This window comes from Chlamydotis macqueenii, chromosome 5 (assembly GCF_036417535.1).
Source record: "Chlamydotis macqueenii isolate bChlMac1 chromosome 5, bChlMac1.mat, whole genome shotgun sequence".
NCBI lineage: Eukaryota > Metazoa > Chordata > Aves > Otidiformes > Otididae > Chlamydotis > Chlamydotis macqueenii.
The window spans coordinates 70,951,758-70,974,314 of NC_141560.1; the positions used below are offsets into that span (position 1 = coordinate 70,951,758).

Here is a 22,557-nt window from a genome sequence, read left to right on the forward strand (position 1 = left end):
CCGCGGCAGAGGGGACGGAGACGCAGAGCGGGGGACGAGCCACGGGGACGGATTTATTCGGTGCCGGACCCCCGCTGCTCCCCGGCCCCGGGGGTTTGGGGGGGCAGCTCTGGCTCCCCCCGGCACCCCCCCAGCCCACAGCGGGGTAGGGGCCGGGGCGCGACCGACGCTCCGGGACCCGCGCGGCGCCACTACTCGCAGGCGTCGGGCGCGAAAGCGAAGGGGCACAGCTTGTACCCACCACCCACGTAGAACTTATTCTGGAATTCCACCCTGCCAAAGAGAAGCGGGGGTGAGGAGCAGCGTTGGGGTTGGGGTCCGTCACCGCCCCCCTCTCCCCGCCCCGTCCCAGCGGGACCCCCTCCGCCGGGCTCACCAGTGCAGGCGCAGGGCGTGGAGGAAGGCGGAGAGCCCCTCCATCACCAGCAGGATGGCCACGGTCAGCACGGCGAAGGCGGCGAAGACGGGGACCAGCACCGCGCCGCCCACGTAGCTCAGCCGCACGAAGCCGTTGCGCATCACCATGCTCCACAGCACCTCCGAAAGCTCTGGGGGGTGGGGGGGTGCAGCCCGAGGGGGTGAGGCTCTGCCCGGCCTCGCGGTTGGGTGGGGGGGACGCAGCGGGGGCACTCACGGGCGTGGGCCAGGCTGAGGGCCCAGAGGCGCAGGTAGGACGCGGTGTTGGAGACGCAGCCCAGGCAATACTCGATGGTGTGGATGGCCTGGTGCATGAAGATCTCGGCGAAGTCCGAGTGCTACGAGGACGGAGGGGACGTCAACGGGGGGGGCACGGCCACCCCCCAACCCCACCGGGATGGTGCCCCTCACCTTGGCGTCGGGGCCGTGCCCACCGCTCTCCACGTCCTCCTTGGTGGCGTTGACGGAGTTGCCGGCTTCCTGCCCCTCCAGCAACGGCTCCTGCTCCCCCGCCGCTGCCAGCTGCGCGCGGGGACGGCGCCGGCGGTGAGGCCCCGCCGCGACCCCCGCCGCGAGCTGAGCCCCCTCACCCGCCACCCCAGCCTTACCACGGGGCGGCCCGTCCTCGACGCGCGCTGCCGGCACCACAGGTAGAGCGGCGTCCCCAGCAGCAGGATGGGCACCGACGCCAGCGCCAGCACCACCAGCGCCATCTGCACCGGCACCTGCGGCACAAGGGCACCGTTTCGGGGTCCCCTCCGGCACCGGCTGGCTGAGAACAGCCCCGCTCATGACAGGCGTTACCTGCCCCCGGTAGAGCGGGAGGTTGCCGGCGTTGGAGGTGAAGAGGAACATGTCGATGAAGTGGATGAGGATGCTGGGGGCCACCATGGAGTCGGCGGCGCTGAACTTGACCCATTTGTAGAAGATGAGGAAGACGAGGTAGCCGAAGAGCGCCAGGAGGAAAACCATCTCGGGCAGGAACTCCAGCACCAGCCGGTGCCGCTGTTGGAAGTGCCTGGGTGGGGTGGGGACACCAGCCACCCTCAGCCTGGTGGCCTGAACCCCAGACGCAGGGGTACAGGACCCCACTACGCCCACCCCACCCCGGGTAAGTCCAGCCATGGGGTCTCACACGTGGTTGAAGACCCCCAGCAGGACACCGAAGCCCATGTGCACGATGCCCAGCACCACCGACATCTTCATCTTGAAGGAGTTGAGGAAGTTGAGGTGGTTGGTGGCCAAGCTCCAGATCTGTCAGGGATCAGGTGGGTGAGACTCTGGGCCACCCCACCCAAGGGTCCCACCCCACCGAGGGTCCCACCCCATCCTCTCCTCCATGGGACACTCACTGGGTCGATCCCAAAAGGATAGGGCCCTTGGAAGACGCCGGTGACGTTGGGGTCCAGGGTGAGGGATGGGTGGGTGGCAAGGTAGTCAGAGCTGTGGGCAGAGTGGGGTGGGGGTCAGTGCAGGCAGGGACTTGGTAGGGGGGTGTCACAGAGGGGTTGAGGGTCCCAGGTACCTCCAGGAGGAGTGGTTGGCCATGGTGGCCACGCTCCAGGCGGAGGGGAAGATAACGGTGGCTTTGCTGAAGCACTCGTTGTAGATGAAGCCGGTGTAGATGGAGAAGGCCCCCATGAGCAGGATGAGGTAGCGCCCCTCGAAGAATGTCAGCCAAATCTGGTGGGGGCAAAGGTGGCTCCTGCGTCCCACACCACCTCCCCTGCCCCACACTGGTCCCCTCCCACATCACCAACCCTGCCCCACACTGTCTTTGTCCCACACCTCCAACCCTACCCAAGACCTTGAACCACGTCCCACACCTCCAACCCTACCCAACACCTCCAACCATGTCCCACACCACCAACCCTACCCAATACCTCCAACCATGTCCCACACCTCCAACCCTGTCCAACACCTCCGTGCCTGGCCCCACATCTCCACGCCTGGCCCCACACCACGTCCCCCTCACCTCGTTGCTGCCCTGCTTCAGGCTGGGGCTGTTCTCGTACAGCACCATCCAGAGAGCGAAGAGGAACATGAGCAGCCCGTGCCCCACGTCCCCAAACATGATGGCGAAGATGAAGGGGAAGGTGATGATGGCGTAGGGCGCTGTGGTGGCACGGGGACTGCGTCACACGGGGACCACCCCACCCCGCAGCACTGGGCCGTGGCAGGGGGGCCGGGGAGCCCTTACCGGGGTTCACCTCCTGGTAGCTGGCCACCCCGTAGGCGTCCACGATGCTCTGGAAGCCGGCGGTGAACTTGTTGGTGCGGATGAGGGTGGGGGGGCTCTCCGAGGTGGGGACGCGCTGCACGAAGCACTCCACGCTCGAGCCGCTCTTGTACTGTGGGGAAAACCCATCATGAGGACACGGGGACACCAAGAAAACCCCGGCACGAGGACACGGGGACACCAGGCAACCCACCGATCCCTGGCGCAGGGCGTCCTGCACTTGGGTGAGGTCCCGCACGGGGCACCAGACCTCGGCGATGAGGCACTTCTCGGTGACGTCGAAGCTGCACTGGTTGAGGATGAGGTAGATGGCCTTCATCTTCTGCACTTGCACTCTCCAGGTGGGCAACGCCACCACCACCTTGTCCAGCACCTGCGCCAGGTACTGCTCCGTCTCCTCCAGCACCTGCGGGCGGCCCGGGGCGGGTCAGGGGGAGCAGGGTCCCGGTGTGGCCCCCCCCACGTCCCCGTTAGGGTGGGGCCAGCTCACCACGCCGAGGTCCTGGATCTGGCTGTGCAACCCGCTCATGGTTTCTGCCCGGCTGGCCTCGCTCTCCGGGTAGGGGTACTGGTGGCAGTGGAAGCTGGGATGGACGGACACCGCTGCGTCGGGGGGTGCCGGGGGTCCCCGGGGTGGCCCGACCCCTCCCCACGGGAGGGTTGAGAGCGGTTCTTGCTAAATAAACCTCCGCGGGGCCGCTGGCTCACCAGTCCGAGATCTTGCGGATCTTCTGCCCGATTTGCTCGCCCCAGTAGGAGATGAGGAAGATGACCCAGGTGATGCTCTCGCCCTGGGGACAGCACGGCCCAGCGTCAGCCCTGGGCCATCCCAGCTCCTCTTCCCTGCCCGCCCTGGTGTCCCGCTCACCGTGGCCGGGTCCTCCATGGGCTCGGGCATCTCCACGAAGCTGGCCACCAGGTAGCCGCGGCACGCGCGCCACAGCAGCCGCTCGAAGGCGCTCACCCGCCACGGGTGAATGACGCCGGCCACAAAGCTGCGGGGACACGGCGGGGACACTGGGATGGGGCCCGGTTCCGCTGCTGCCCCCGCCCCACGGCCAAACTGCTGCCCCGTGGCTCTTCTCCAACCCTTGTCCTACGGCCTTCCCAGACGTCCCGCGATCACACCACCACCCCACAGCTCATCTCCAACCCTTGTCCTATAGCCTCTCCAGTTGCCCCATGGCCATGTCGTTGCTCCGTGGCCCATCTCCAACCCTTACCCATGATTCCTGGCCCATGGCCATGCCGTTGCCCCACGGCCCATCTCCAACCCTTATCCCACAGCTTTCCCAGTTGCCTCACGGCCATCTCGTTTCCCCATGGCCCATCTCCAGCCCTTACCCTACAGCTTTACCCATGATTCCTGCCCCATGGCCATGTTGTTGCCTCAAGGTCCATCTCCAACCCTTACTCTACAGCCACACCCGCTGCCCCATGGCCCATCTCCAACCCTTGTCCTACAGCCTCGCCAGTTGTCCCACGGCCATTTCGTTGCCCCACGGCCCATCTCCAACCCTTATCCTACAGCCTTGCCAGTTGTCCCATGGCGGTTTTGTTGTCCCACGGCCGTTTCGTTGCCCCGTGGCCCACCTCCAACCCTTACCCACCATCCCCGCCCCAAGACCACGCCATTGCCCCACAGCTCATCTCCAACCCTTGCCCTACAGCCTTCTCAGCCGCCCCACGGCCACGCCACCACCCCACGGCCCCTCTCCAACCCCCGCCCCGCCCGCCACCCTTGCTTACTTGATCTTACGGTCGAGGTGCTGGTGCAGGGAAGGGTCGAGGACGGGCTCACGCTCGGACAACGCTCGGGGCCGCGGCGGGGAGCCCAGGGAGGCCTGCGGCGACGGGGCGCAACGAGATGAGGCCGGGTCAGGGTGGAAGAAAGCGGGGCGCGGGGCGGCACCCCCCCGGCTCCCCCTCGCCGCGGACCCACCGGCAGGCTGGTGAAGCGCTGGCCCTCGCGCAGGACGTGGAGGTACTGGCGCAGCTCCCGCAGGCGCCCGCGCAGGGAGGCGCGGTTCCGGCTGACCTCCCGCAGCTCCTGCGCCAGCTGCTCCGACTGCTCCTGCACCCGCAACGCCTCCCGCGCCAGCGGCGCCCGCGGGTTCTCGGGGCAGGGGCCCAGCACCCGCCCCGCGCCACGCAGCTCCTGCTGCAGGAAGGCTGCCCGGAGCGGCGGTCAGATTCGGGGGGGGACAGCCCCGCCCCAGCCAGCCCCGAGCCCCCCCCCCCGGCACTCACTGAAGGTCTTCTCCATCTCCTCGCAGCGCCGCACCTCGCCCACGAAGCGTCGCTGGAAGGCGCTCACATTGGGGTTCAGCTGCCGATTGGGGGGGGGACGGGGGGCACGGTCACGGCCCGCGTCACAGCACCCAGTCCGCAGGGCGCCCCAAGCCACGCGCACCCACCTCTTGCACCCAGAGAGCCCAAACCACCCAAACCCGGTCCCTTGCACTCATGGAACCCCAAACCCCCCACTCCAACCCCCCTGCACCCCAACCCCGCCTGCACCCAGTCCCTTGCACCCATGGAACCCCAAACGCCCTGTACCCACAGCACCCCAAACCCCCCACTCCAACCCCCCCGCACCCCAACCCCACCTGCACCCAGTCCCTTGCACCCACCGCACCCCCAACCCACTGCACCAAACCTCCAGCACCCCAAACCACCTGCATGCACCCGCTGCACCCATGGTACCCCAAACCATCCACCCCAAACCTCCTGCACCTCTTCCCTGCACCCACAGCACCCCAAGACACCCACACCCTGTTCCTCGCGCCCATAGCACCCCAAACCCACCTACATCTACCCCTTGCACCCACCGCACCCCAAACCACCCACCCGAATCCCACCACACCCAAACCCACCCACTCCAACCCCCCTGCACCCACAGCACCCAAATCACCCAGATCGAATTCCTTACCCCCAGGGCACCCCAAACTCTCCGCTGCAGCCCCCCTACACCCACAGCACCCAAATTCACCAACACCCCTGCATCCATGGCACCCCAAACCCACCCAAACCAACCCCCCTGCACCCAGGGCACCCAAATCCACCCAAGGGACCCACACCAAGCTCCCTGTACCCAGGGCATCCCAAACCCACCCAGACCAACCCTCCCTGTCCCAGGGCACCCCAAACCAACCCACCTGCACCCAGGGCACCCTAAATCCACCCAGATCAACCTCTCTGTCCCCAGTGCACCCCAAATCACCCACTGCAGCCCCCTCCTGCACCCACGGCATCCAAACCCACAGCACCCCAAACCCATCCAGACCAACACCCCTGCACCCAGAGCACCCCAAACCCACCCAGACCGACCCCCTGCACCCAGGGCACCCCAAACCCACCCAGGGGACCTCAAACCACCCACCGCAGCCCCCCTCCATCCATGGCACCCACACCAACCCCCCCCCCCCCCCGCACCCACGGCACCCCAAACCCATCCAGACCAACACCCCTGCACCCAGACCAACCCCCTGTCCCCAGGGCACCCAAACCCACCCGGACCAACCCTCCCTGTCCCAGGGCACCCCAAACCAGCCCACCTGCACCCACGGCACCCTAAATCCACCCAGACCAACACCCCTGCACCCAGAGCACCCCAAACCCACCCAGACTGACCCCCTGCACCAGGGCGCCCAAACCCACCCAGACCAACCCTCCCTGTCCCCAGGGCACCCCAAACCAACCCACCTGCACCCACAGCACCCAAATCCACCCAGATCAAACCCCCTGCACCCAGGGCACCCAAACCCGCCCAGACTCACCCCCCTATCCCCAGGGCTCCCCAAACCCACCCAGACCAACCCTCCCTGTCCCAGGGCACCCCAAACCAACCTACCTGCACCCACGGCACCCTAAATCCACCCAGATCAACGCCCTTGCACCCAGGACACCCAAACCCACCCAGATCAACCTCTCTGTCCCCAGTGCACCCCAAATCACCCACAGCACCCCAAACCTATCCAGACCAACACCCCTGCACCCACAGTGCCCCAAACCCACCCAGACCGACCCCCTGTCCCACGGCACCCAAACCCACCCAGACCAACCCTCCCTGTCCCAGGGCACCCCAAACCAACCCACCTGCACCCACGGCACCCTAAATCCACCCAGATCAACGCCCCTGCACCCAGGGCACCCAAACCCACCCACACCAACCCCCCTGCCCCCGGGGCACCCAAACCCATCCAGACCCACCCCCCTGCCCCCGGGGCACCCCAACCCCGCCCCCCCCCCGTGACCCCCACGTACGTCCCTGAACTCCAGCAGCCCCCTCTCGCCCAGCTCGCTGACGCAGCTGTAGGCCGAGGCGGACTGCAGGAAGAGCTGCGCCAGGCAAACCTCCTCGCTGCGGAACAGGGACCCCATGGTGTCCCGCGTGGGACCCCCCTGCACCCACTCGTGCCCGCGGCTGCAGAGGGGCACCCGCCTGGGAAAGGGAGCGGGGAAAGGGGGGCAATGAGGGCTTGAGGAGGGGGTGGAGGGGTGAGGGTGTGGGGGGGGGGGGGGGGTCACCCCGGGGGTCTGCCCAGCCGTCCCGCGTGGGGCCGCGCCGGCGGTGGCCCCGTGGGAAGTGAGCCGTCCCGGTCACACGCGGCTTTTCGCAGCACCGGGATTGCAAAATACTTTCCAGCCCCCCCCCACCTCCACCCCGCCCCTTCCCCCCCCCCCCCCCCCCAACCCCGCTCAGCTGCATCTGAGTCAGGGCCACCGCATCCCCCGGGGCCGCACCGGGCACCGGCCGCCCCCCCCCGCGCCGTGGGTACCGCCCGCCCCTACCCGGGATGGCGGAGCCGGCCGGGCTCGGCACTTCCTCTTCCCCAGGAAGGGCCCGGCAGCGGGGAGGGACCGGCCCGCCCGGCCCCGCCGCCCGGGGGGAACCCCAACCCCCCCCACCACCCCGTTCCCCGGACGCACCGAGCCGGGACCCCCCCGTCGGGAAACCCCCGTCCTGCTGGAAACCGGGATCCCCCGGAACCAGGACCCCCCCTCCCGCCCCGCAGCGGGGAGCACGGAAATGGAGCCGGGAAACCCCCAGCCGGTACCACCGGGACCCTCCCTCCTCGGGAGAGGGGCAGGTGCCCCCCTAAAACCTTCTGACCCCACCCACCAGCCTCGCCCCGCACCCTCTCCTGCGCCCAGGACCCCCCCCCGCCACGTTCCCGCGCCCCCACCCCGACGTGGGTATCAGCACCCCTCTCCCCAAAGACGGCGGCACCCACCCGGGGTGCGGTTCAACCCCTCCCCTGCCCCAGCGCCGGGAAGGAAGAGACACGGAACAATTCCGGGTTAGGATGGGGCGGGGGGGCGGCAAAAGGCGCCCCCCCCCCCAGCCCCTTTATTAGGGGGGCGCGGGGGGAGGACGGGCGGCAGCGCCGCGCCGTCACCGGTAGAGGAAATCGGCCTGGATGTTGGCGGCGATCTCGGCTTCCCACTTGTCGCCGTTGTTGAGCAGCTTCTCCTTGTTGTACAGCAGCTCCTCGTGCGTCTCCGTCGAAAACTCAAAGTTGGGGCCCTGCCGGGATGGGAAACGTCGGCTCTGAGGGGCTGCCGGACGCGGTGGGTGGGGGTCTGGCTGCCCCCCCCCCCGGCGCCTCCTCACCTCCACGATGGCGTCCACGGGGCAGGCCTCCTGGCAGAACCCGCAGTAGATGCACTTGGTCATGTCGATGTCGTAGCGCGTGGTGCGGCGGCTGCCGTCGGCTCGCGGCTCCGCTTCGATGGTGATCGCCTGCCGCGGGACGGGACGGGGGGGCACGGAGGTAGGCCGTCAGCTCCCGTTTTTCGGGACGGGAGCCGTAGGGAGGAGGACGAGGAGGGGAGGAAGGCTCACCTGCGCGGGGCAGACGGCCTCGCAGAGCTTGCAGGCGATGCACCTCTCCTCTCCGGAGGGGTAGCGGCGCAGCGCGTGCTCCCCGCGGAAGCGCGGGCTCAGCGGCCCCTTCTCAAAGGGATAATTGATGGTGGCGGGCTCCCGGAAAAGATAGCTCAGCGTCATGCCCAGGCCTGGAAAACAAATCGGGGAGGGGGTTACGGCACAGCCGGGGCGGGGGGGGGGGGAGGGCGTTGGCACCCCACGGAGGGGCGCAGGGAGGCGGAGAGGGGGCCGCTCGCCTCGGAAAAGCTCCGTCCACAGCAGGGTCTGGGCGGCGCGGTCGGTGATGGATCGCATGTCCATGGCCGGCTCCTGGACGTTGACGTACTCTGCGGGGAGGGGGAAGCCGTCGCGCCCACCGTGGGGAGGGGGAAGCGGCCGTGGCGTGTGTGTCACCCCCCCGCCCTCCGCGGGGTTGGGGGACGCGGGGTGCAGCGGGGGGCGGGGGGCCCCTACTCACTGTAGCAGCCCCGGGGGGCGGTGGTGCTGAGCGGGCGCAGGTAGCCCAGGGGGGCCGGCGGGCCTGGGGGGAGGGGGGAGAGAAAAAGGCGGGGTCAAGGGGGGGGTTTGGGTGGGGGAGAGGGGGCGAGGGGGTGCCCGGCGCGGGCCTCACCTGCGCGGGCAGCCCGGTAGAGCGATCGCAGCGCCGCCATGGCCGGTCCTGCTGCCGGCAGAGGGGCCACGGGCTCTGGGCTGGCGGCGGGGGGGGCCTGGGCGTCCCCCTCCCCAATTCGCACACGGGACCCCCCCAAACCCTCCACCAGAAGAGACCCCAAGCCCCTAGGCACCCCTCCTCCCAGAAGGGACCCAGCCATCCCCCCCCCATCTCCACAAGGGACCCAGGTGTCCTGCTGCCCCCCCAAACCTCCCCCAAGGGACTCAGATGTCCTCCCCCCCAAAATGGATCTGCCATCACCCCCCACCTCCCCCAAGGGACCCCAGCGTCCCCCCAATGGGCGCCCTATCCCCCCCCCCAAAAGGACCCAGGTGTCCTGACACCCCCTTGCCACCTCCCCCAAGGGACCCAAACGCCCTCCCCCTCCCAAAAAGACCTGGCTGTCCCCCTCAAGGGACCCGGTGTCCTAACCCCTCCCCTCCCCACGGCACCCCGAGCCCCTCACGCCCCACGCAGCCTCCCCCACCCCGCGGGACCCCAAAACCCAGCCCCTCACCCCCCTCCCCAGAGGGACGCGGGTGCCCTGTTGCCCCCCCACCCATCTCCCCAAGGGACCTAAATATCCTACCCCCCCAAAAAAAGACGTCGCAGTCCCCCCGCAAGGGACCCAGGTGTCCTATCCCCCCCCCCCCCGAGCCAACCAGGCCCCCGGACCCCCTCACAGCCCCCCCCCCCCCCACGGGACCCCAAAGCCCAGCCCCAAGCCCCCTCCTCCCCCGGCGAGCCCGAGCCCCCCCCGGACACCCCGGCCCCAAAAAGGCCCCAGGCGCGCGGCGGGGGGGGGCCTCCAGGCACTCGGGTCGCCCCCTCTCCCCCAAGCGGGATGCGGGTGGCCACCAAAATCCACGCTGGGCCACCACGGCCCCCCGCTCCCCCGCCCCCCGCTCACCTCCCCCAAGGACCCGGGCGTCCTGACCCTTGGCCCGCCCCCAAAGCGCACTGCGCAGGCGCGAAGAGCATGTGCGCAAGCGCAGAGCTGCAGGGGCTTGGAGAGCAGGGGGCGGGGCACGCTGTGCCAGCTTCGCTTTCCATTGGCTGGAAGAGCGGGGAAGCTTCGTGGGGCGGCGCGGCGATTGGTCGGGAGGGGTGGGTAGGAAGCGGAACCGGAAGCGGAAGTTTATTGCGGCGGGGGCCGCCGTAGAGGAGCGAGCGGGCAGCGCGGCGCCGGGTCCCGGTGGCGGCGGGGGGCGTAGGGCCGGTAACGCGGGGCGTTCGGAGCTTCCCGGCCCCGCTCCGCGCGGTTCAGCGCCCACCCGCGGCTGCGACAAGGTCTCGAAGCCGGAGCGGCCTCAGGCCGCTCTGCCCTGCGGGGCGCCGCGCGTCAGAGCCCCGCTACCGGCCACGAAGGCCCGCGGGGGAATCGAGGGCAGGGACAGCGCTGGCACCGAGCTCCGAGCCCCGGCACAGGCCGGAGGGGGTCAGCACCGGGCCCTGGAGATTCAGGAGCGGCGCTGGGAAGCCGGCCCCGGGGCGGCTGGGAGCCGCCGCGGGCGGACTGGGTGATGGAGGGGCTCCGGGCGGGAGCTGCACCCCCGTTCCCGGGGATGGACGTACGAAGGGCGGGGAGGCGAGCGTCATGTGCACGACGGCGTCGTTGGCGCAGAAACCGCCGCTGCTCGTCCGCTCCAGCGCCCGGTTCACCCCCTGGGGTGGGGGGTGGGAGCTGAGCACCCCCTGTCTGCCCCCTCCCAGCTGCCCGGGGTACCCCAGGACGCGCGTGGCTGGGGACAGGGGGGCTCTCTGCTCCCGCGCCTGCGGCTCCCAGCGCAGCTCCGCACCTTCTTGCGGGAAGAGAAGACGCAGAGAGCCGGCGGCCGCTCCCGGGCGTTGATGAAGGCGACAGCGTCATCCACGCCGCTCACCGGGAGGATGGGCCCGAAGATCTCCTCCTGCGTGACCGGGTCGTCCTGCTGCACGGCCACCAGCACCGTGGGGGCTGCGGGGAAGAGCCGCGCCCGGCTGGGGGTCACGGACTGCGCCCAGCGAGACCCCCGCCCCGCGCCCTCACCGATGTAGCGCTCCTCCGCGTCCGTCTGTCCTCCGATGGCCACGCGCCCGCTGCGCAGCAGCGCCTGCACCCGCTGGAACTGCTTGTTCCCCACGATGCCGCCAAAGTCAGGTGACTCCCAGGGATTGGGGCCGTAAAATTCGGCGATGGCCTCACGCAGGGCGGGCAGCAGCTTCTCCTGCATCTCCGCGCCGCGCAGCACGTAGTCGGGCGCCGTGCGGGTCTGCCCCGCGTTGAAGAAGCGGCCCCAGGCCACCCGCTCACCAGCCCCGCGTGGGGACTCATCCACCCGCCCGGCCCTGACCACGGGGTGAGGTGTCCAGCCGGTGGACAAAGCCACCTCCTTCCCGTCTTCTCCCAGAGCGGTGGTGTCCCGGCAGGGAGGGGGACCCCTTTTCCCAGCAGAGCTGGGGGATGGAGCGGCCTGGCGCGTCCCCCTGCTCCCCAGGGACGACGCGAGGTGGGACGCGTTCTGGAGAAGCGGTGGGCTGGCTTTGGCTTGGTTTCTCCATTTTCAAAGGATGAACTGGGGGCGGTGGAGCTGGGGGAGAGGAGGAGCAGCTGGGACGGAGGAATGGCGCCCAGAAACCCGCCGGGCCGGAGCCAAATCAACCAGGACAGAGCACAGAGGGGCTCTGGAGGACAGCGCACCCAAAAAAGCTGCAGGAGAAGGCCTCCCGTCACTGCCGGTGCCTTACCTGTCCCTCTCCTCGCTCGGCCGCCCGCGCTGGCGCTGAGGTCTGCGCCGGATTGCCGAGGATCTTGCCAGGGCAAACTGCAGGGCACGGGGGCGGAGGAAACTGGGATCGTCCCAGCTCGAGGATTTGGGAGGAAAACATCGCTGTGGAGCTTCTCAGGAGGAGGTCCCCAAGGGGGAGCACCCCACCAGCCCTCCCGCTCCTCCGCGGCAGAGGGACCAGTGGAGATGGAGCGGGAGGCGGCTCGGATTGGGCGCGGCAGGGACCCGCGGAGCCGGCGCGGGAGGTCTGTGGGGCGCAGGAGCTGCGCGGGGACCTTCACTATCGGCTGGTGGTCACCACCCTCCCGCCGGCCTTGCCCTTGCCCGGCCATCTCCGTCCCACTGGCCGGCGGGCGAGCAGGAAGGGAAGCAGACAGGAGGCCACCGTTTGTAGGAAAACACCTTTCATTGGACGTGGCCGCCAGGAAGGCCGCGACCGGCAGCGGGTGATGTTGCGGCGGTGGCCGGGGACGCTCAGAGCAGGGCGCAGGCGCCCTTGCGCTTCACCTCGGAGGCGGCACGGGCGATGCCCAGCTTCTGCTGGCTGTAGGGCGGGTAGCGCGGGGCGTTGAGGGCCTCCAGGCCCATGTTGCGGTGCAGGCAGCCGCGGCGGTGGGTGAAGGTGTCGAAGGTGAACTTGCCGTGGTACATCCCCAGGCCGCTGTTCCCTGCAAGCACACGGCACGGGTCCCCGGTTGGCGGTCAGCGCCCGGCCATCGCTCGCCCACCGTTCCGGCAAACCCCCGCGAGCTCAGCCCTGGGGCGGGGAAGCAGAGGGGTTCTGGTGGGATCCCGTCTGGTGCTGAAGGATTTCCCTGCAGACCACGCAGCCCTCCAGATGTGGGGCCCCGGCCTGGGTGCCTCACCTCCCCTTCCTCAGCACGGCTCGCGTTGAGGGGCTGGCAGCTTGGGGGACGTGCACCTACCGATCCCACCGAAGGGCAGCGAGGTCAGCGTTATGTGCATCAGGGTGTCGTTGCCGCAGAAGCCGCCGCTGCTCGTCTTCTCCAAGACCTGTTTCACCACCTGCGAGGGAAGCAGAGAAGGTGGACGCGGGTCTTGCACCCTGTTCCCGCTCCTCCAGCTGCGATCCATCCCCCACGACCAGGCCTGTCTGCTCTGAAGAAAATTTTTGGAGGGTGGGCTTCACAGGGCCTGTACGCTGTACCTTGTTGTCGGAGGAGAAGGCATACACAACCAGCGGCCGCTCACGGCTGTTGATGAAGTCGATGGCTTCGTCCACGTCGGCCACAACAACGATGGGCAAGACGGGGCCAAAGATCTCCTCCTGCATGATAGGATCAGAGGGCAGCACGTCCGCCAGCACCGTGGGAGCTGCGGGGAAAGAAACCCGAAGGCATCAGCCATGCACGGAGGTTGGAGATGACACCTTGGTCCTCTCCTCAAGATCCGTTCCTCCTCTGAGATCAGACGCCTTGCCCGATCTGCCTAGAGAACCTCCCCTCCAGTTGTGAGAACCTCTCCAAAATCCAAGCCCACTCGGTGCAAAGATGAAGACTTATGAGAAGCTGAAGCCCTCACCGATGTAGCGCTCCTCCGCGTCCGTCTGTCCTCCGATGGCCACGCGCCCGCTGCGCAGCAACGCCTGCACTCGCTGGAAGTGCTTGTCCCCCACGATGCGGCCAAAATCGGGGGACTCTTGAGGGTTGGAGCCGTAAAAATCAGCGATGGCCTTGCTCAGAGCGGGCAGCAGCTTCTTCTGCATCTCCGCGCTGCACAGCACATAGTCGGGCGCGATGCAGGTCTGCCCCGCGTTGAAGAAGCGGCCCCAGGCCACCCGTTGGGCCACGTTCTGCACGTCGCAGGTGTCGGACACGTAGCAGGGGTTCTTGCCCCCCAGCTCCAGCGTCACGGGCGTCAGGTGCTTGGCAGCGGCTGCCATCACGATCCTCCCCACGGAGGGGCTGCCTGCGGGCAGGGAACGATGCATCAAGAGGAGGATCTCACCGTGCTACAGCCCAACTCTTGGCCTTGGCCTTCTGAGGAGCCGGGGAGACGTGTCAGGTCTCGCTCCTGCTCACCCACCTCGGCGTGCAGCACGTGAGCGAGCCCTCACCTCCGGCACCCTCTCCCAATTAACCGTGGCATCCCCAGCTCAGCCATTGCAAAACCCAGTTGTGGCTGTTAGATCCTCAGACATGCTGGTGGCAGATCCTCCCAACAGATTCTGATCCCCAAAACCATGAGCCCCAGGTTCTCGGGGGGCAGGACCATGGCACGTTGATGGGCAGGGTGAGCCACAGCAGGCTCTCCGGTGGGAATTGCTCTTCCTCACCGCGCAAACACCAGGTAGGGCTCTGCGCCGGCCCTCAGGACGTACCGGTGAAGAAGATGTAGTCGAACTTGTTCTCCAGCAGCCTGGTGGTCTCCTCCATGCCAGCGGTCACCACGGCAAAGCAGTCCTGCAAGGGAAGAGGAAAGGTCCACCTCTGTCCCCATCCCCACCAACACCGTCCCGGGCTGCTGGGCCTGTGGGCACTGGCTGAGCGTGGGGAAGCACCTGAGATGGGGATGGCGTGGTGCTGGTGTGTGCAAGGCAGGGTTGGTGCAGGGACAAGGTCGCGGACAAGGAGAGCTTCTCACCTTGTCCAGGTAGCTGGGCAGCACTTCAGCCAAAAGTGTCTCTGTGTTCTTGGACGTCTCGGAGGGTTTGGCAATGACACAGTTACCTGGGAGGAGATCGACAGGGGGTCAGAGCTGCGACGTGGTGACAGCCAGCCCTCCTGACGCCCCAGCCTGGGGACAAGATGCCCTTGCCGTGCCCGGCACTGCCTGGATCCTCCGAGCCAGGGGATGAGTTCGGCTCACCAGCAGCGATGGCCCCGATGAGGGGCCCCAGGAGGAGGTGGACGGGGTAGTTCCAGGGCGCGATGATGAGCACCACGCCGTACGGGTCCTTGCGGATGAAGGCCGAGTCCAGCCGGGTCACCTGCGGGACACCCACCACGTAAGGAGTGCTTTGTTCCACCACCGTCTCCATGCCCACGTTCCTCCCAGCTCTGCCCAGCAGGTGGGTCCTTCCCCGCATCCCCTTCCTCATCGTCTCCCTTACCAGATTCTTGTCCACGTGCTCGTCCTTCATCCAGCGGGAGAGGTTGTTCAGCGCCTCGTGGAGCTCATTCTTGCAGAGGAGGATCTCGGAGAATTCGGTTTCGAAGGACGGCTGGGGACACGGAGCACGCTGTGTGTCAGCTCTTAGCCCTACCCCATGCATTTTTTTTTTTTACCCAAGATTTGGGGACCCAAGCCCTTCAAGTCCCGTGCTGGACACGCACTTTCCTCTCAGACCCCAGCTGCACGGCACAGCCCGCCACAGGGAGGGGGTGACCCCCACCACGGCAGCGCTTTTGGGGTTTGGTGAGCTCCGTCATCCCGCTGTGATGTCACCAGGCCAGTCCTGGCGGCAGTAACGTGTCTGTACTGGGGCTTTCCCTGCTGGGACCTCAGTTGAGGTTTGGGAAAATCAAGTTTTTTGAGGAGGAGGGGGGTCTGTGAAGGCAGCGGTGGCGTTTGGGGGAAGAAGGGCCTGGTCTGGGTGTTGAGTCTTGTTTGCTCTGGAGACGAGCATCCCCAGTCACAACCCTTTCTTCCGTTGTATTTCCACACCAGCGCAAACCAAATGAGCAAGCTGAGGATTTAGCCTGATAAATAAAGGCTAAAAGAGGTCTGGGTGCAAATCCCCCTACCACCCCCCTCCCCCGGCTTTGACTGTCCCGCGGTGGATGTGTCACCAGTGTGGGAACAGCACCGGTGCTGAGGTCTGGCTCTGCCAGCAGCTCCTCACCTTCTGTTGACGGGAGAACCCCCAATGTTTGTCCTGCAGTTGGGTTTCTTCTCACCCAGTGAAGGTAGACGGGGACTGGGGGAGAAGCGGGCAGGTTCAAAGGATAAAACCCACCGGTCCTGGGGGATATCCACCTCCCAGGTGTCAAGATTTGGGAGGAAATATGGGAAAAAAAGGGAATATCCCCATTTTGGAGCCTGCTTGTGCAGGGGTTTTTGGCAGAGCGAGCTGAGAAAGCGAGGAGGAGATCCACCAGCCAGCCTGGGAAGGAGGAATAGCAGGAAGCGAAGGCTTCTGGCCGTTGTCCTCACCAGGGCGGGAGGAGGCATGGTCATGCAGAGAGGGAGTCCGAAGGGCGGAGGAGTTTGGGTGCGGCACAGGCGCATGGCTCAGCGCGACGGCGGGAGGAGAAGCAAGATGAAGGAAGAAGCTGTGCTGCCCCTCCAGGGAGAGAGAGAGCAGACGGCACGAGCAGACCAAGGCAGATGTCTCTTCCAAGGAAAAGGGAAGCTCAGGCAGATGAGGAAGCGCGACTGACGCCGCCGATAGCAATCAGCCCGCTGCGGTGGGTGTCTCAGGTGGGCTGGGGCGGCTGGGCTTGCGCCAGGGGATGCAGCCCAAGCGGGAAGAGCCCGGCGTGGGGCTTTCCGAGCCCGAGATCGGAAAAGACCAAGCGTACGTGTCCCCGAGATGAGATGGGACCAACCACAGGCAGGAGGCTGCTCTGCCTCCCACCTGTGACAGCACAAAGCGCTCTCTGCGCCAGCGAGCAGCGGTAGATGTTTGGTTCTCTCATTTTTTTTTCCTTTCTCGGGATTGGTGGTCCCAGGGGCCGCTCATGTCGCCGGGTGGCAGGTTGTCCTGGTTGGGACGGAGCCGATTTTCTTCTCAGCAGCCGCTGTGGTTTGGACTTGGCGTAGAATTTGGTATTTGAAGCGCATTGATAACACACTGCTGTTATTTGACGTTGCTAAAGAGACCAAGAACTGCTCAGGATGGGCCGTATTGGTCACTGCGTCATCAGGTGGTGAAAATGGTGTCGCTCATTCTGTGTCTTTTATTATCCCTGGCAGTATTCTGTCGTTACTAGAATATATATCTCACTATCTCTTCTTTTGCTACCCCAGTAAACTGTCTTTGTCTCAACCCACGAGTTTTCTTTTCTTCCCGATTCTTTCCCCCATCCCCTGGGGAGAGTGAGCGAGCGGCTGCGTGGTCCTCGATTGCCGACTGGGGTTAAACCACGACACCGGTGCTGCCCGCGGCCGTGGCAGCCGGTATGGAGCACGCACCCAGCTCTCCCTGTGGACAGGAGGCAGCGCTGCCAGCTTCCAAAAATATTTGGAAGAATCGTGTATTTGCCCTGTTTCTGAGCATCCTTCAGTGAACCTGGGCTGGGCAGACCTTTGATCTCGCTCGATGCGCCATCCTTGGTGTGGGCAGATGCAGAGGAAACCGTGTGAATAAAAAAAAATTAAATTGCTGACTGTAATACCGTGAAATAGTTAACAGTTGTGCTGACCGAGATGTGAAATCCCAAATTTTAAGCTCCAATGGCATTGCAGAACCTTGGGTTCACCAGCAGAGATTCGCCGTCTCAGATTTGTCCCTTAGGTGAGAGCGGTTGTCAGCCAGCGCCGGTTTTCTCGCCACGTGCTGAAGGTCAGCCGGGCGAGACCTTCACACGAGCGCCGACCGCCAGCCGCAGCCCTGGCCGCCACGCGAGCTGCAAGCGTCGCACCGACCAGACCTGACCGCAGAGGCTCACCGCCGGGCAGAGAAGGGAAGGTCGTCCCGTTTCCCTCCGCCGAGGGAGCATCTTGCCCGGGATCGAGTCGGCACCGCGCACGGGCAGCGCTTCCAAACCCCGCTTCCCGACGCAGGCGAGTGCCAGACCACGGACCAGGAGAGGAGAAGCACGGAGGGTGCAGAAGCAAATGGGAAATGGGGTGAAACGCAGCCCATAACTGGGGAAAAAGAAAGAGCTGGCTCCTTAAAAATAGGGAAAATGATGTGGATCGCATCGATCCAGGCTGCGGTAAGGATGGGAGGATGTCCAAGGGGAAGTGGTGGCCTGGGATGGAGAACAGGAGATGATGAGCCCGGTGTGGTGCCTGAGGCTCTGGCTGTGGGCGAAGAAGCTCTACCAAAGGGGGAACTGTGGGGCTGGGTGGGGCTGGAGCTCTTTGAGGACTCACGGAGATGGTTTAGTGGTGGACTTGGCACCGTTGGGTTTACTCGATCATCTTAAAGGTCTTTTCCAACTGAAATGACTCTGATTCTATAGGCGGGAGGGAGGGAGCAACGAGGCAAAGCCAGGGGGTCCAGGCTCTGTGAGCACCCAGAGAGGAGAGGGGACGGCGTTTGGTGGAAAGCCCAGGGCAGGGAGCACGCAGAGGAGGTGACGGGAGTCAGGGGTGAACCTGCTCAGACAAGAGGTGAAGCGAGGCTGGCGGGTTTGGGAATGGTTGGTCGCATCCGGACGCTGCGCTCTGCCCACCCTAGGGACAGGGACAAGCTCTGGAGGAGGTGGGCTGGGACACGCTCCGGCTCAGCCTCCACCCACCTCCACGGGCTGCGAGCCCAGCGCAGCGAGGAGGCACCGAACGGGTGGGGAAGCTCCGTGGGGACATCGCGTCGCCCCTCGGCGCGACGGCAGGAGCCAGCAGCCCCTCGGCTCCCCCAGGCACTGGGTCCCCCCGTTCCCGGCCCCCTCTCACCTTGCGCAAGTCCAAGGCGGTGGCCTCCAGGATGTCCTGCTTCTTCTCCTCCAAAAAGCGTCCCAGGGCCTCCAGCTGGGCCACGCGGTACTCCATGGGCCGCGTCTTCCCCGAGAGCCAGGCTGCGCGCAAGCGGCTCACCAGCCCCGCGTAGGGGTTAGCGCTGCGGGGACAGGGACGTCAGAGGGACCCCAGCCCCATCCCGGCCCCCTCCTGCCTCCCCTCTGTCCTGGCCGCGCGTTCTCACCTCGTGGCATCGCCGTCCACGCTCCCGTTCCTGCCACCGCCGTCGTCCCGGGCGGCTTTCCCTGCCGCGCTGCCCGGGGGCTGCTGTCCGGGGGACTCGAGCAGCCGCTGCATGTCAGCACCGGCCTCACGTCGCAGCCGCACGTCGGTTGGGCTGCAGACTGCGGGTCCCACTCCCCAGCTAACGGGGTGACTCACGCAGAGGAGGTGGCTGCGGGGAGCCCGTTCGGGACCCCGCTGAGCTGTGGGGCTGCCCGTGGGCGCAGGCAGCCGCCCCCAGTTCCCGCTACAGCTCGCTCCTCCCGAGGAGGGAGGCTACCAGCTTCCTGCTCTGCCCCTTGGCTGCCTGCCTCACCGCGCGTCACCGCTGGCTCCGCTCCAGCACAAACCACTCAGGAGGCAAAAACAAACAAACCCAAAACCCACGCGCCCCCCAAATCCAGCGCTGCCGCCGGCCACGGGGGGATGGAGGCGGATACAACCGCAACGGGGCGCGATGGCGTGGCTGAGGGTGGCAGCGGGATGGACGGGGACGCTGGGGGTCTGGGCACCCATCCCCCAGGGATCGGCTGCCGGATTCCTGCCCGGTACCCCCCAAACCGGGCGACGGTGGCGCGAGGCGAGGTCAGACAGGAGAGCTCAATGCAAAAGTCTTTACTACGGGCAGGGTTACACGGAGGAGAAAGTGACAGCCGGCACTGAGAGGAGGGAGAGCGAGGTTCAGCCGGAAGGAAAGGTCTGGCTAAGGGGAGATGGGGCTAACTGTGGTCCTCAGCCTGGTGGGGACCATTTCTGTGCTGGGAAGAGAGAAAATGAGCTTGTTGCCGTTTGAGATGTGTCCTGGGAAACGATCCGGAGCAGAGGCAGCTGGGGGAGGAGATGTCCATCGCCGCCGTCCAACACGCATTGGGCGAAGGACGTGGCAGGGGAACGGCAGACCGGCGCGAGGAGGGAGGAGGATACCAGCCTGGTGGTTTCGTTCCCAGCCGGAATTCCGCCCCCTCCCAGTCCAGGAGCGGCGCGGGGCAGCCCTCAGAGCAGGGTGCACATGCCCCTGCGCTTGATCTCGAAGGCGGCCGACAAGAACCCCAGCTTCTGCTGGCTGTAGGGCGGGTAGCGCAGGGCGTTGAGGGCCTCCAGGCCCATGTTGCGGTGCAGGCAGCCGCGGTGGTGGGTGAAGGTGTCGAAGGTGAACTTGCCGTGGTACATCCCCAGGCCGCTGTTCCCTGCAAACACACAGCACAGGTCCAAACTTGCCACGCCGGAGCTCCTGCTCAGGCAGAACATTGTCCACACAAGGAAGAGTTTACAGGCTTTTCTAATGCAAATGCTCCCGCCGCTGGGCAAAAACATGGTGAAGGAGCTCTCGCCCTTCCCCGTGCCCTTTCCAGCTCTACGGCTGCTCAGTCCAGCAAGTCCTTCTGCAGCTCACCACTGTTTGGAGGCCCAAGTGCCTCATTTTTACTGCCCTCCATTCATCTACGTAAGCTTTGCTGGCTCTACGAGGCTCGATTTCTCTCTGCAACCTCTACGATGCTCTACCGTATCTGCTCACGGTTAGGAGCTACCAGCGTGGCCTCTACGAACGTCAGCTTCTTCCTGGAGCTCTTAAAACCTGGAGCCAGACTGGCAACACCGCTTCTCCTGATTCCTGTGGCTGCTTTAAGCGTGAGGTTGCACGTCGCGGTTAATAGCCCGGTGATTTCACATCCGAGCTGCCGTGGAAGCTTTGGCGATTGCCATCTCACCTCGATGACTTCAGACCCTTCGCCTGCTCCAAAACGGCTTCACCCGATAATTTGAGGCGGTTTGTCTGAATCATTTCCATAAAGATAAGTTACGGTACGGGAAGCACCAAAAATTGTTCTCTGAGCCACAGTCAGGCGAGGAATTCATTGTGCTTTGCTCTCCCGGTGTCCTATTATGTCTGAATCAGCCGCCAGCCCCGACAGATGCCGAGTGCGGGGAGCATAAACCTGAGGTATTTTCCCCAGAGATTATTCTGGGGAAGAGAGCGGGAGACTGGGAAAGTATCCTGGGGAAACATCATCAGAGGCTTCCTATATTCCTGCGCTCTTCCCTGGACAACGCTACAGCCCAAGGCTGAGCAGAGCTCACTTTTCACCCAAGGAAACAACTCTTGTTGCCCCTGGAGAGCAGAAACTCCTCCTCTTTGCCGAGGAGGATCTCCGAGTTACCATAAGCAGGTTCTCCAGATGTTTCTGAGCGTTCTGCCCCTACTATTTAGGTCTAAAAGGCAGAAGGAACGTGCAAGCCTGATCCCGAGTGACGTTAAGGGCTCCAATCCAGCAGCACCGGGGGGCAGGCAGCTCGGGGGATGTGCACCTACCGATCCCACCGAAGGGCAGCGAGGTCAGCGTCACGTGCATCAGGGTGTCGTTGCCGCAGAAGCCGCCGCTGCTCGTCCGCTCCAGCACCTGGTTCACCACCTGCGAGGGAAGCAGAGAAGGGGATGCGGGTCTGGCGCCCCGGCTCCGTGCGCAGCGCTTGTCAAACGCCACCCAGCACATCCACGCGCCCAGAGCAGCTGGGCTCAGAAGACTTTTCAGAGCAGGCCGCGGGGTGTCGGCAAGGGGGGCACAAGCCCTGCTGCCCCGTTTCCCTCACCTCCCTGTCTGCTCCGTGGAGCACACGCACCTTGCTGTCACAGGAGAAGGCGTAGATGGCCAACGGCCGCGGTCGCGCGTTGATAAAGTCGATGGCTTCGTCCACGTTGGCCACAACAACGATGGGCAGGATGGGCCCGAAGATTTCCTCCTGCATGGCAGGATCAGAGGGCAGCACGTCCGCCAGCACCGTGGGAGCTGCGGAGAAGGGTTACGGCAACGCGTCACTCGGTGCGCAGGCACGGGTGGTCCCACAAGCCCCATGCCCCTGCCCTCACCGATGTAGCGTTCCCTCTCGTCCGTCTGCCCTCCGATGGCCACGCGCCCGCTGCACAGCAGCGCCCGGATGCGGCGGAACTGCTTGTCCCCCACGATGCGGCCGAAGTCGGGCGACTCCCGAGGGTTGGAGCCAAAAAACTCGGTGATGGCCTCGCGCAGGGCGGGCATCAGTTTCTCCTGCATCTCCACGCTGCAGAGGATGTAGTCGGGTGCGATGCAGGTCTGCCCCGCGTTGAAGAAGCGGCCCCAGGCCACCCGCCGGGCCACGTTCTGCACGTCGCAGGTGTCGGACACGTAGCAGGGGTTCTTGCCCCCCAGCTCCAGCGTCACGGGCGTCAGGTGCTTGGCAGCGGCTGCCATCACGATCCTCCCCACAGAGGGGCTGCCTGCAGGCAGGGAAAGATGCATCACGGCGGGGATCCCACCAGCCATGGCACAGCTCTGGGACGCGGCGCTCTGGGGGGAGTCAGGGGCAAGGAAAGGCACCAAGAGCCACCGGACCCTCAGGCAGACCCACCCCGGATCCTCCAACAGATCCTGACACCAGATCCCCAACACCATGAGCCCCAGCTTCTCAGGGGGCAGGGAAGGGGTCCTGCTTGCAGGACCATGGCACATTGATGGGCAGGGTGAGCCACAGCAGGCTCTCCGGTGGGAATCGCTCTTCCTCACCGCGCAAACACCAGGCAGGGCTCTGCACCGGCCCTCAGGACGTACCGGTGAAGAAGATGTAGTCGAACTTGTTCTCCAGCAGCCTGGTGGTCTCCTCCACACCGGCGGTCACCACAGCAAAGCAGTCCTGCAAGGGAAGAGGAAAGGTCCACCTCTGTCAGCATCTGCCCAAGCCACTCTGTCCCCGTCCTCACCAACACCGTCCCGGGCTGCTGGGCCAGTGGGCACTGGCTGAGCGT

At 65.9% G+C, this 22,557-nt stretch overlaps 5 protein-coding genes across 6 annotated transcripts; all 5 read right to left on the reverse strand.

Annotated features, from left to right (window-relative positions):
* Nucleotides 1–33: 33 nt before the first annotated feature.
* Nucleotides 34–7,468, reverse strand: TCIRG1 (T cell immune regulator 1, ATPase H+ transporting V0 subunit a3). The gene is made up of 20 exons (XM_086749728.1): nucleotides 7,451–7,468; nucleotides 6,923–7,100; nucleotides 4,907–4,985; nucleotides 4,599–4,828; nucleotides 4,406–4,500; nucleotides 3,525–3,651; nucleotides 3,365–3,447; nucleotides 3,147–3,240; nucleotides 2,850–3,062; nucleotides 2,618–2,768; nucleotides 2,393–2,532; nucleotides 1,943–2,100; nucleotides 1,770–1,860; nucleotides 1,553–1,671; nucleotides 1,222–1,435; nucleotides 1,026–1,142; nucleotides 829–939; nucleotides 635–755; nucleotides 377–548; nucleotides 34–273 (listed from the first exon to the last, which is right to left on the reverse strand). Exons 2-20 carry the CDS (start codon nucleotides 7,037–7,039, stop codon nucleotides 192–194), a joined length of 2,514 nt encoding a protein of 837 aa, XP_086605854.1. The 5' UTR covers nucleotides 7,040–7,100; nucleotides 7,451–7,468; the 3' UTR covers nucleotides 34–191.
* A 485-nt stretch (nucleotides 7,469–7,953) lies between these two features.
* Nucleotides 7,954–10,187, reverse strand: NDUFS8 (NADH:ubiquinone oxidoreductase core subunit S8). 2 transcript variants are annotated; one of them, XM_086749767.1, is made up of 7 exons: nucleotides 10,112–10,187; nucleotides 9,160–9,207; nucleotides 9,007–9,069; nucleotides 8,786–8,875; nucleotides 8,505–8,677; nucleotides 8,274–8,402; nucleotides 7,954–8,186 (listed from the first exon to the last, which is right to left on the reverse strand). In XM_086749767.1, exons 2-7 carry the CDS (start codon nucleotides 9,197–9,199, stop codon nucleotides 8,055–8,057), a joined length of 627 nt encoding a protein of 208 aa, XP_086605893.1. In that variant the 5' UTR covers nucleotides 9,200–9,207; nucleotides 10,112–10,187; the 3' UTR covers nucleotides 7,954–8,054. The 2 variants fall into 2 exon arrangements, with proteins under 2 accessions (XP_086605893.1, XP_086605894.1); XM_086749768.1 differs by having other exon boundaries at nucleotides 9,160–9,210; nucleotides 10,112–10,130.
* A 504-nt stretch (nucleotides 10,188–10,691) lies between these two features.
* On the reverse strand, nucleotides 10,692–12,301 carry LOC147600672 (uncharacterized). Its single transcript, XM_086749641.1, has 3 exons — nucleotides 12,112–12,301; nucleotides 11,929–12,005; nucleotides 10,692–11,702 (listed from the first exon to the last, which is right to left on the reverse strand). Exons 1-3 carry the CDS (start codon nucleotides 12,299–12,301, stop codon nucleotides 10,860–10,862), a joined length of 1,110 nt encoding a protein of 369 aa, XP_086605767.1. The 3' UTR covers nucleotides 10,692–10,859.
* A 55-nt stretch (nucleotides 12,302–12,356) lies between these two features.
* Nucleotides 12,357–19,034, reverse strand: LOC104476739 (aldehyde dehydrogenase family 3 member B1-like). The gene is made up of 10 exons (XM_086749741.1): nucleotides 18,742–19,034; nucleotides 18,495–18,657; nucleotides 15,043–15,153; nucleotides 14,799–14,919; nucleotides 14,574–14,659; nucleotides 14,311–14,392; nucleotides 13,512–13,898; nucleotides 13,138–13,304; nucleotides 12,896–12,995; nucleotides 12,357–12,637 (listed from the first exon to the last, which is right to left on the reverse strand). Exons 1-10 carry the CDS (start codon nucleotides 18,852–18,854, stop codon nucleotides 12,444–12,446), a joined length of 1,524 nt encoding a protein of 507 aa, XP_086605867.1. The 5' UTR covers nucleotides 18,855–19,034; the 3' UTR covers nucleotides 12,357–12,443.
* A 604-nt stretch (nucleotides 19,035–19,638) lies between these two features.
* LOC104478630 (aldehyde dehydrogenase family 3 member B1-like) lies at nucleotides 19,639–22,557 on the reverse strand. The gene is made up of 5 exons (XM_086749762.1): nucleotides 22,364–22,557; nucleotides 21,646–22,032; nucleotides 21,399–21,565; nucleotides 21,091–21,190; nucleotides 19,639–19,966 (listed from the first exon to the last, which is right to left on the reverse strand). The coding sequence occupies exons 2-5, from the start codon at nucleotides 22,004–22,006 to the stop codon at nucleotides 19,773–19,775; spliced, it is 822 nt and encodes a 273-aa protein (XP_086605888.1). The 5' UTR covers nucleotides 22,007–22,032; nucleotides 22,364–22,557; the 3' UTR covers nucleotides 19,639–19,772.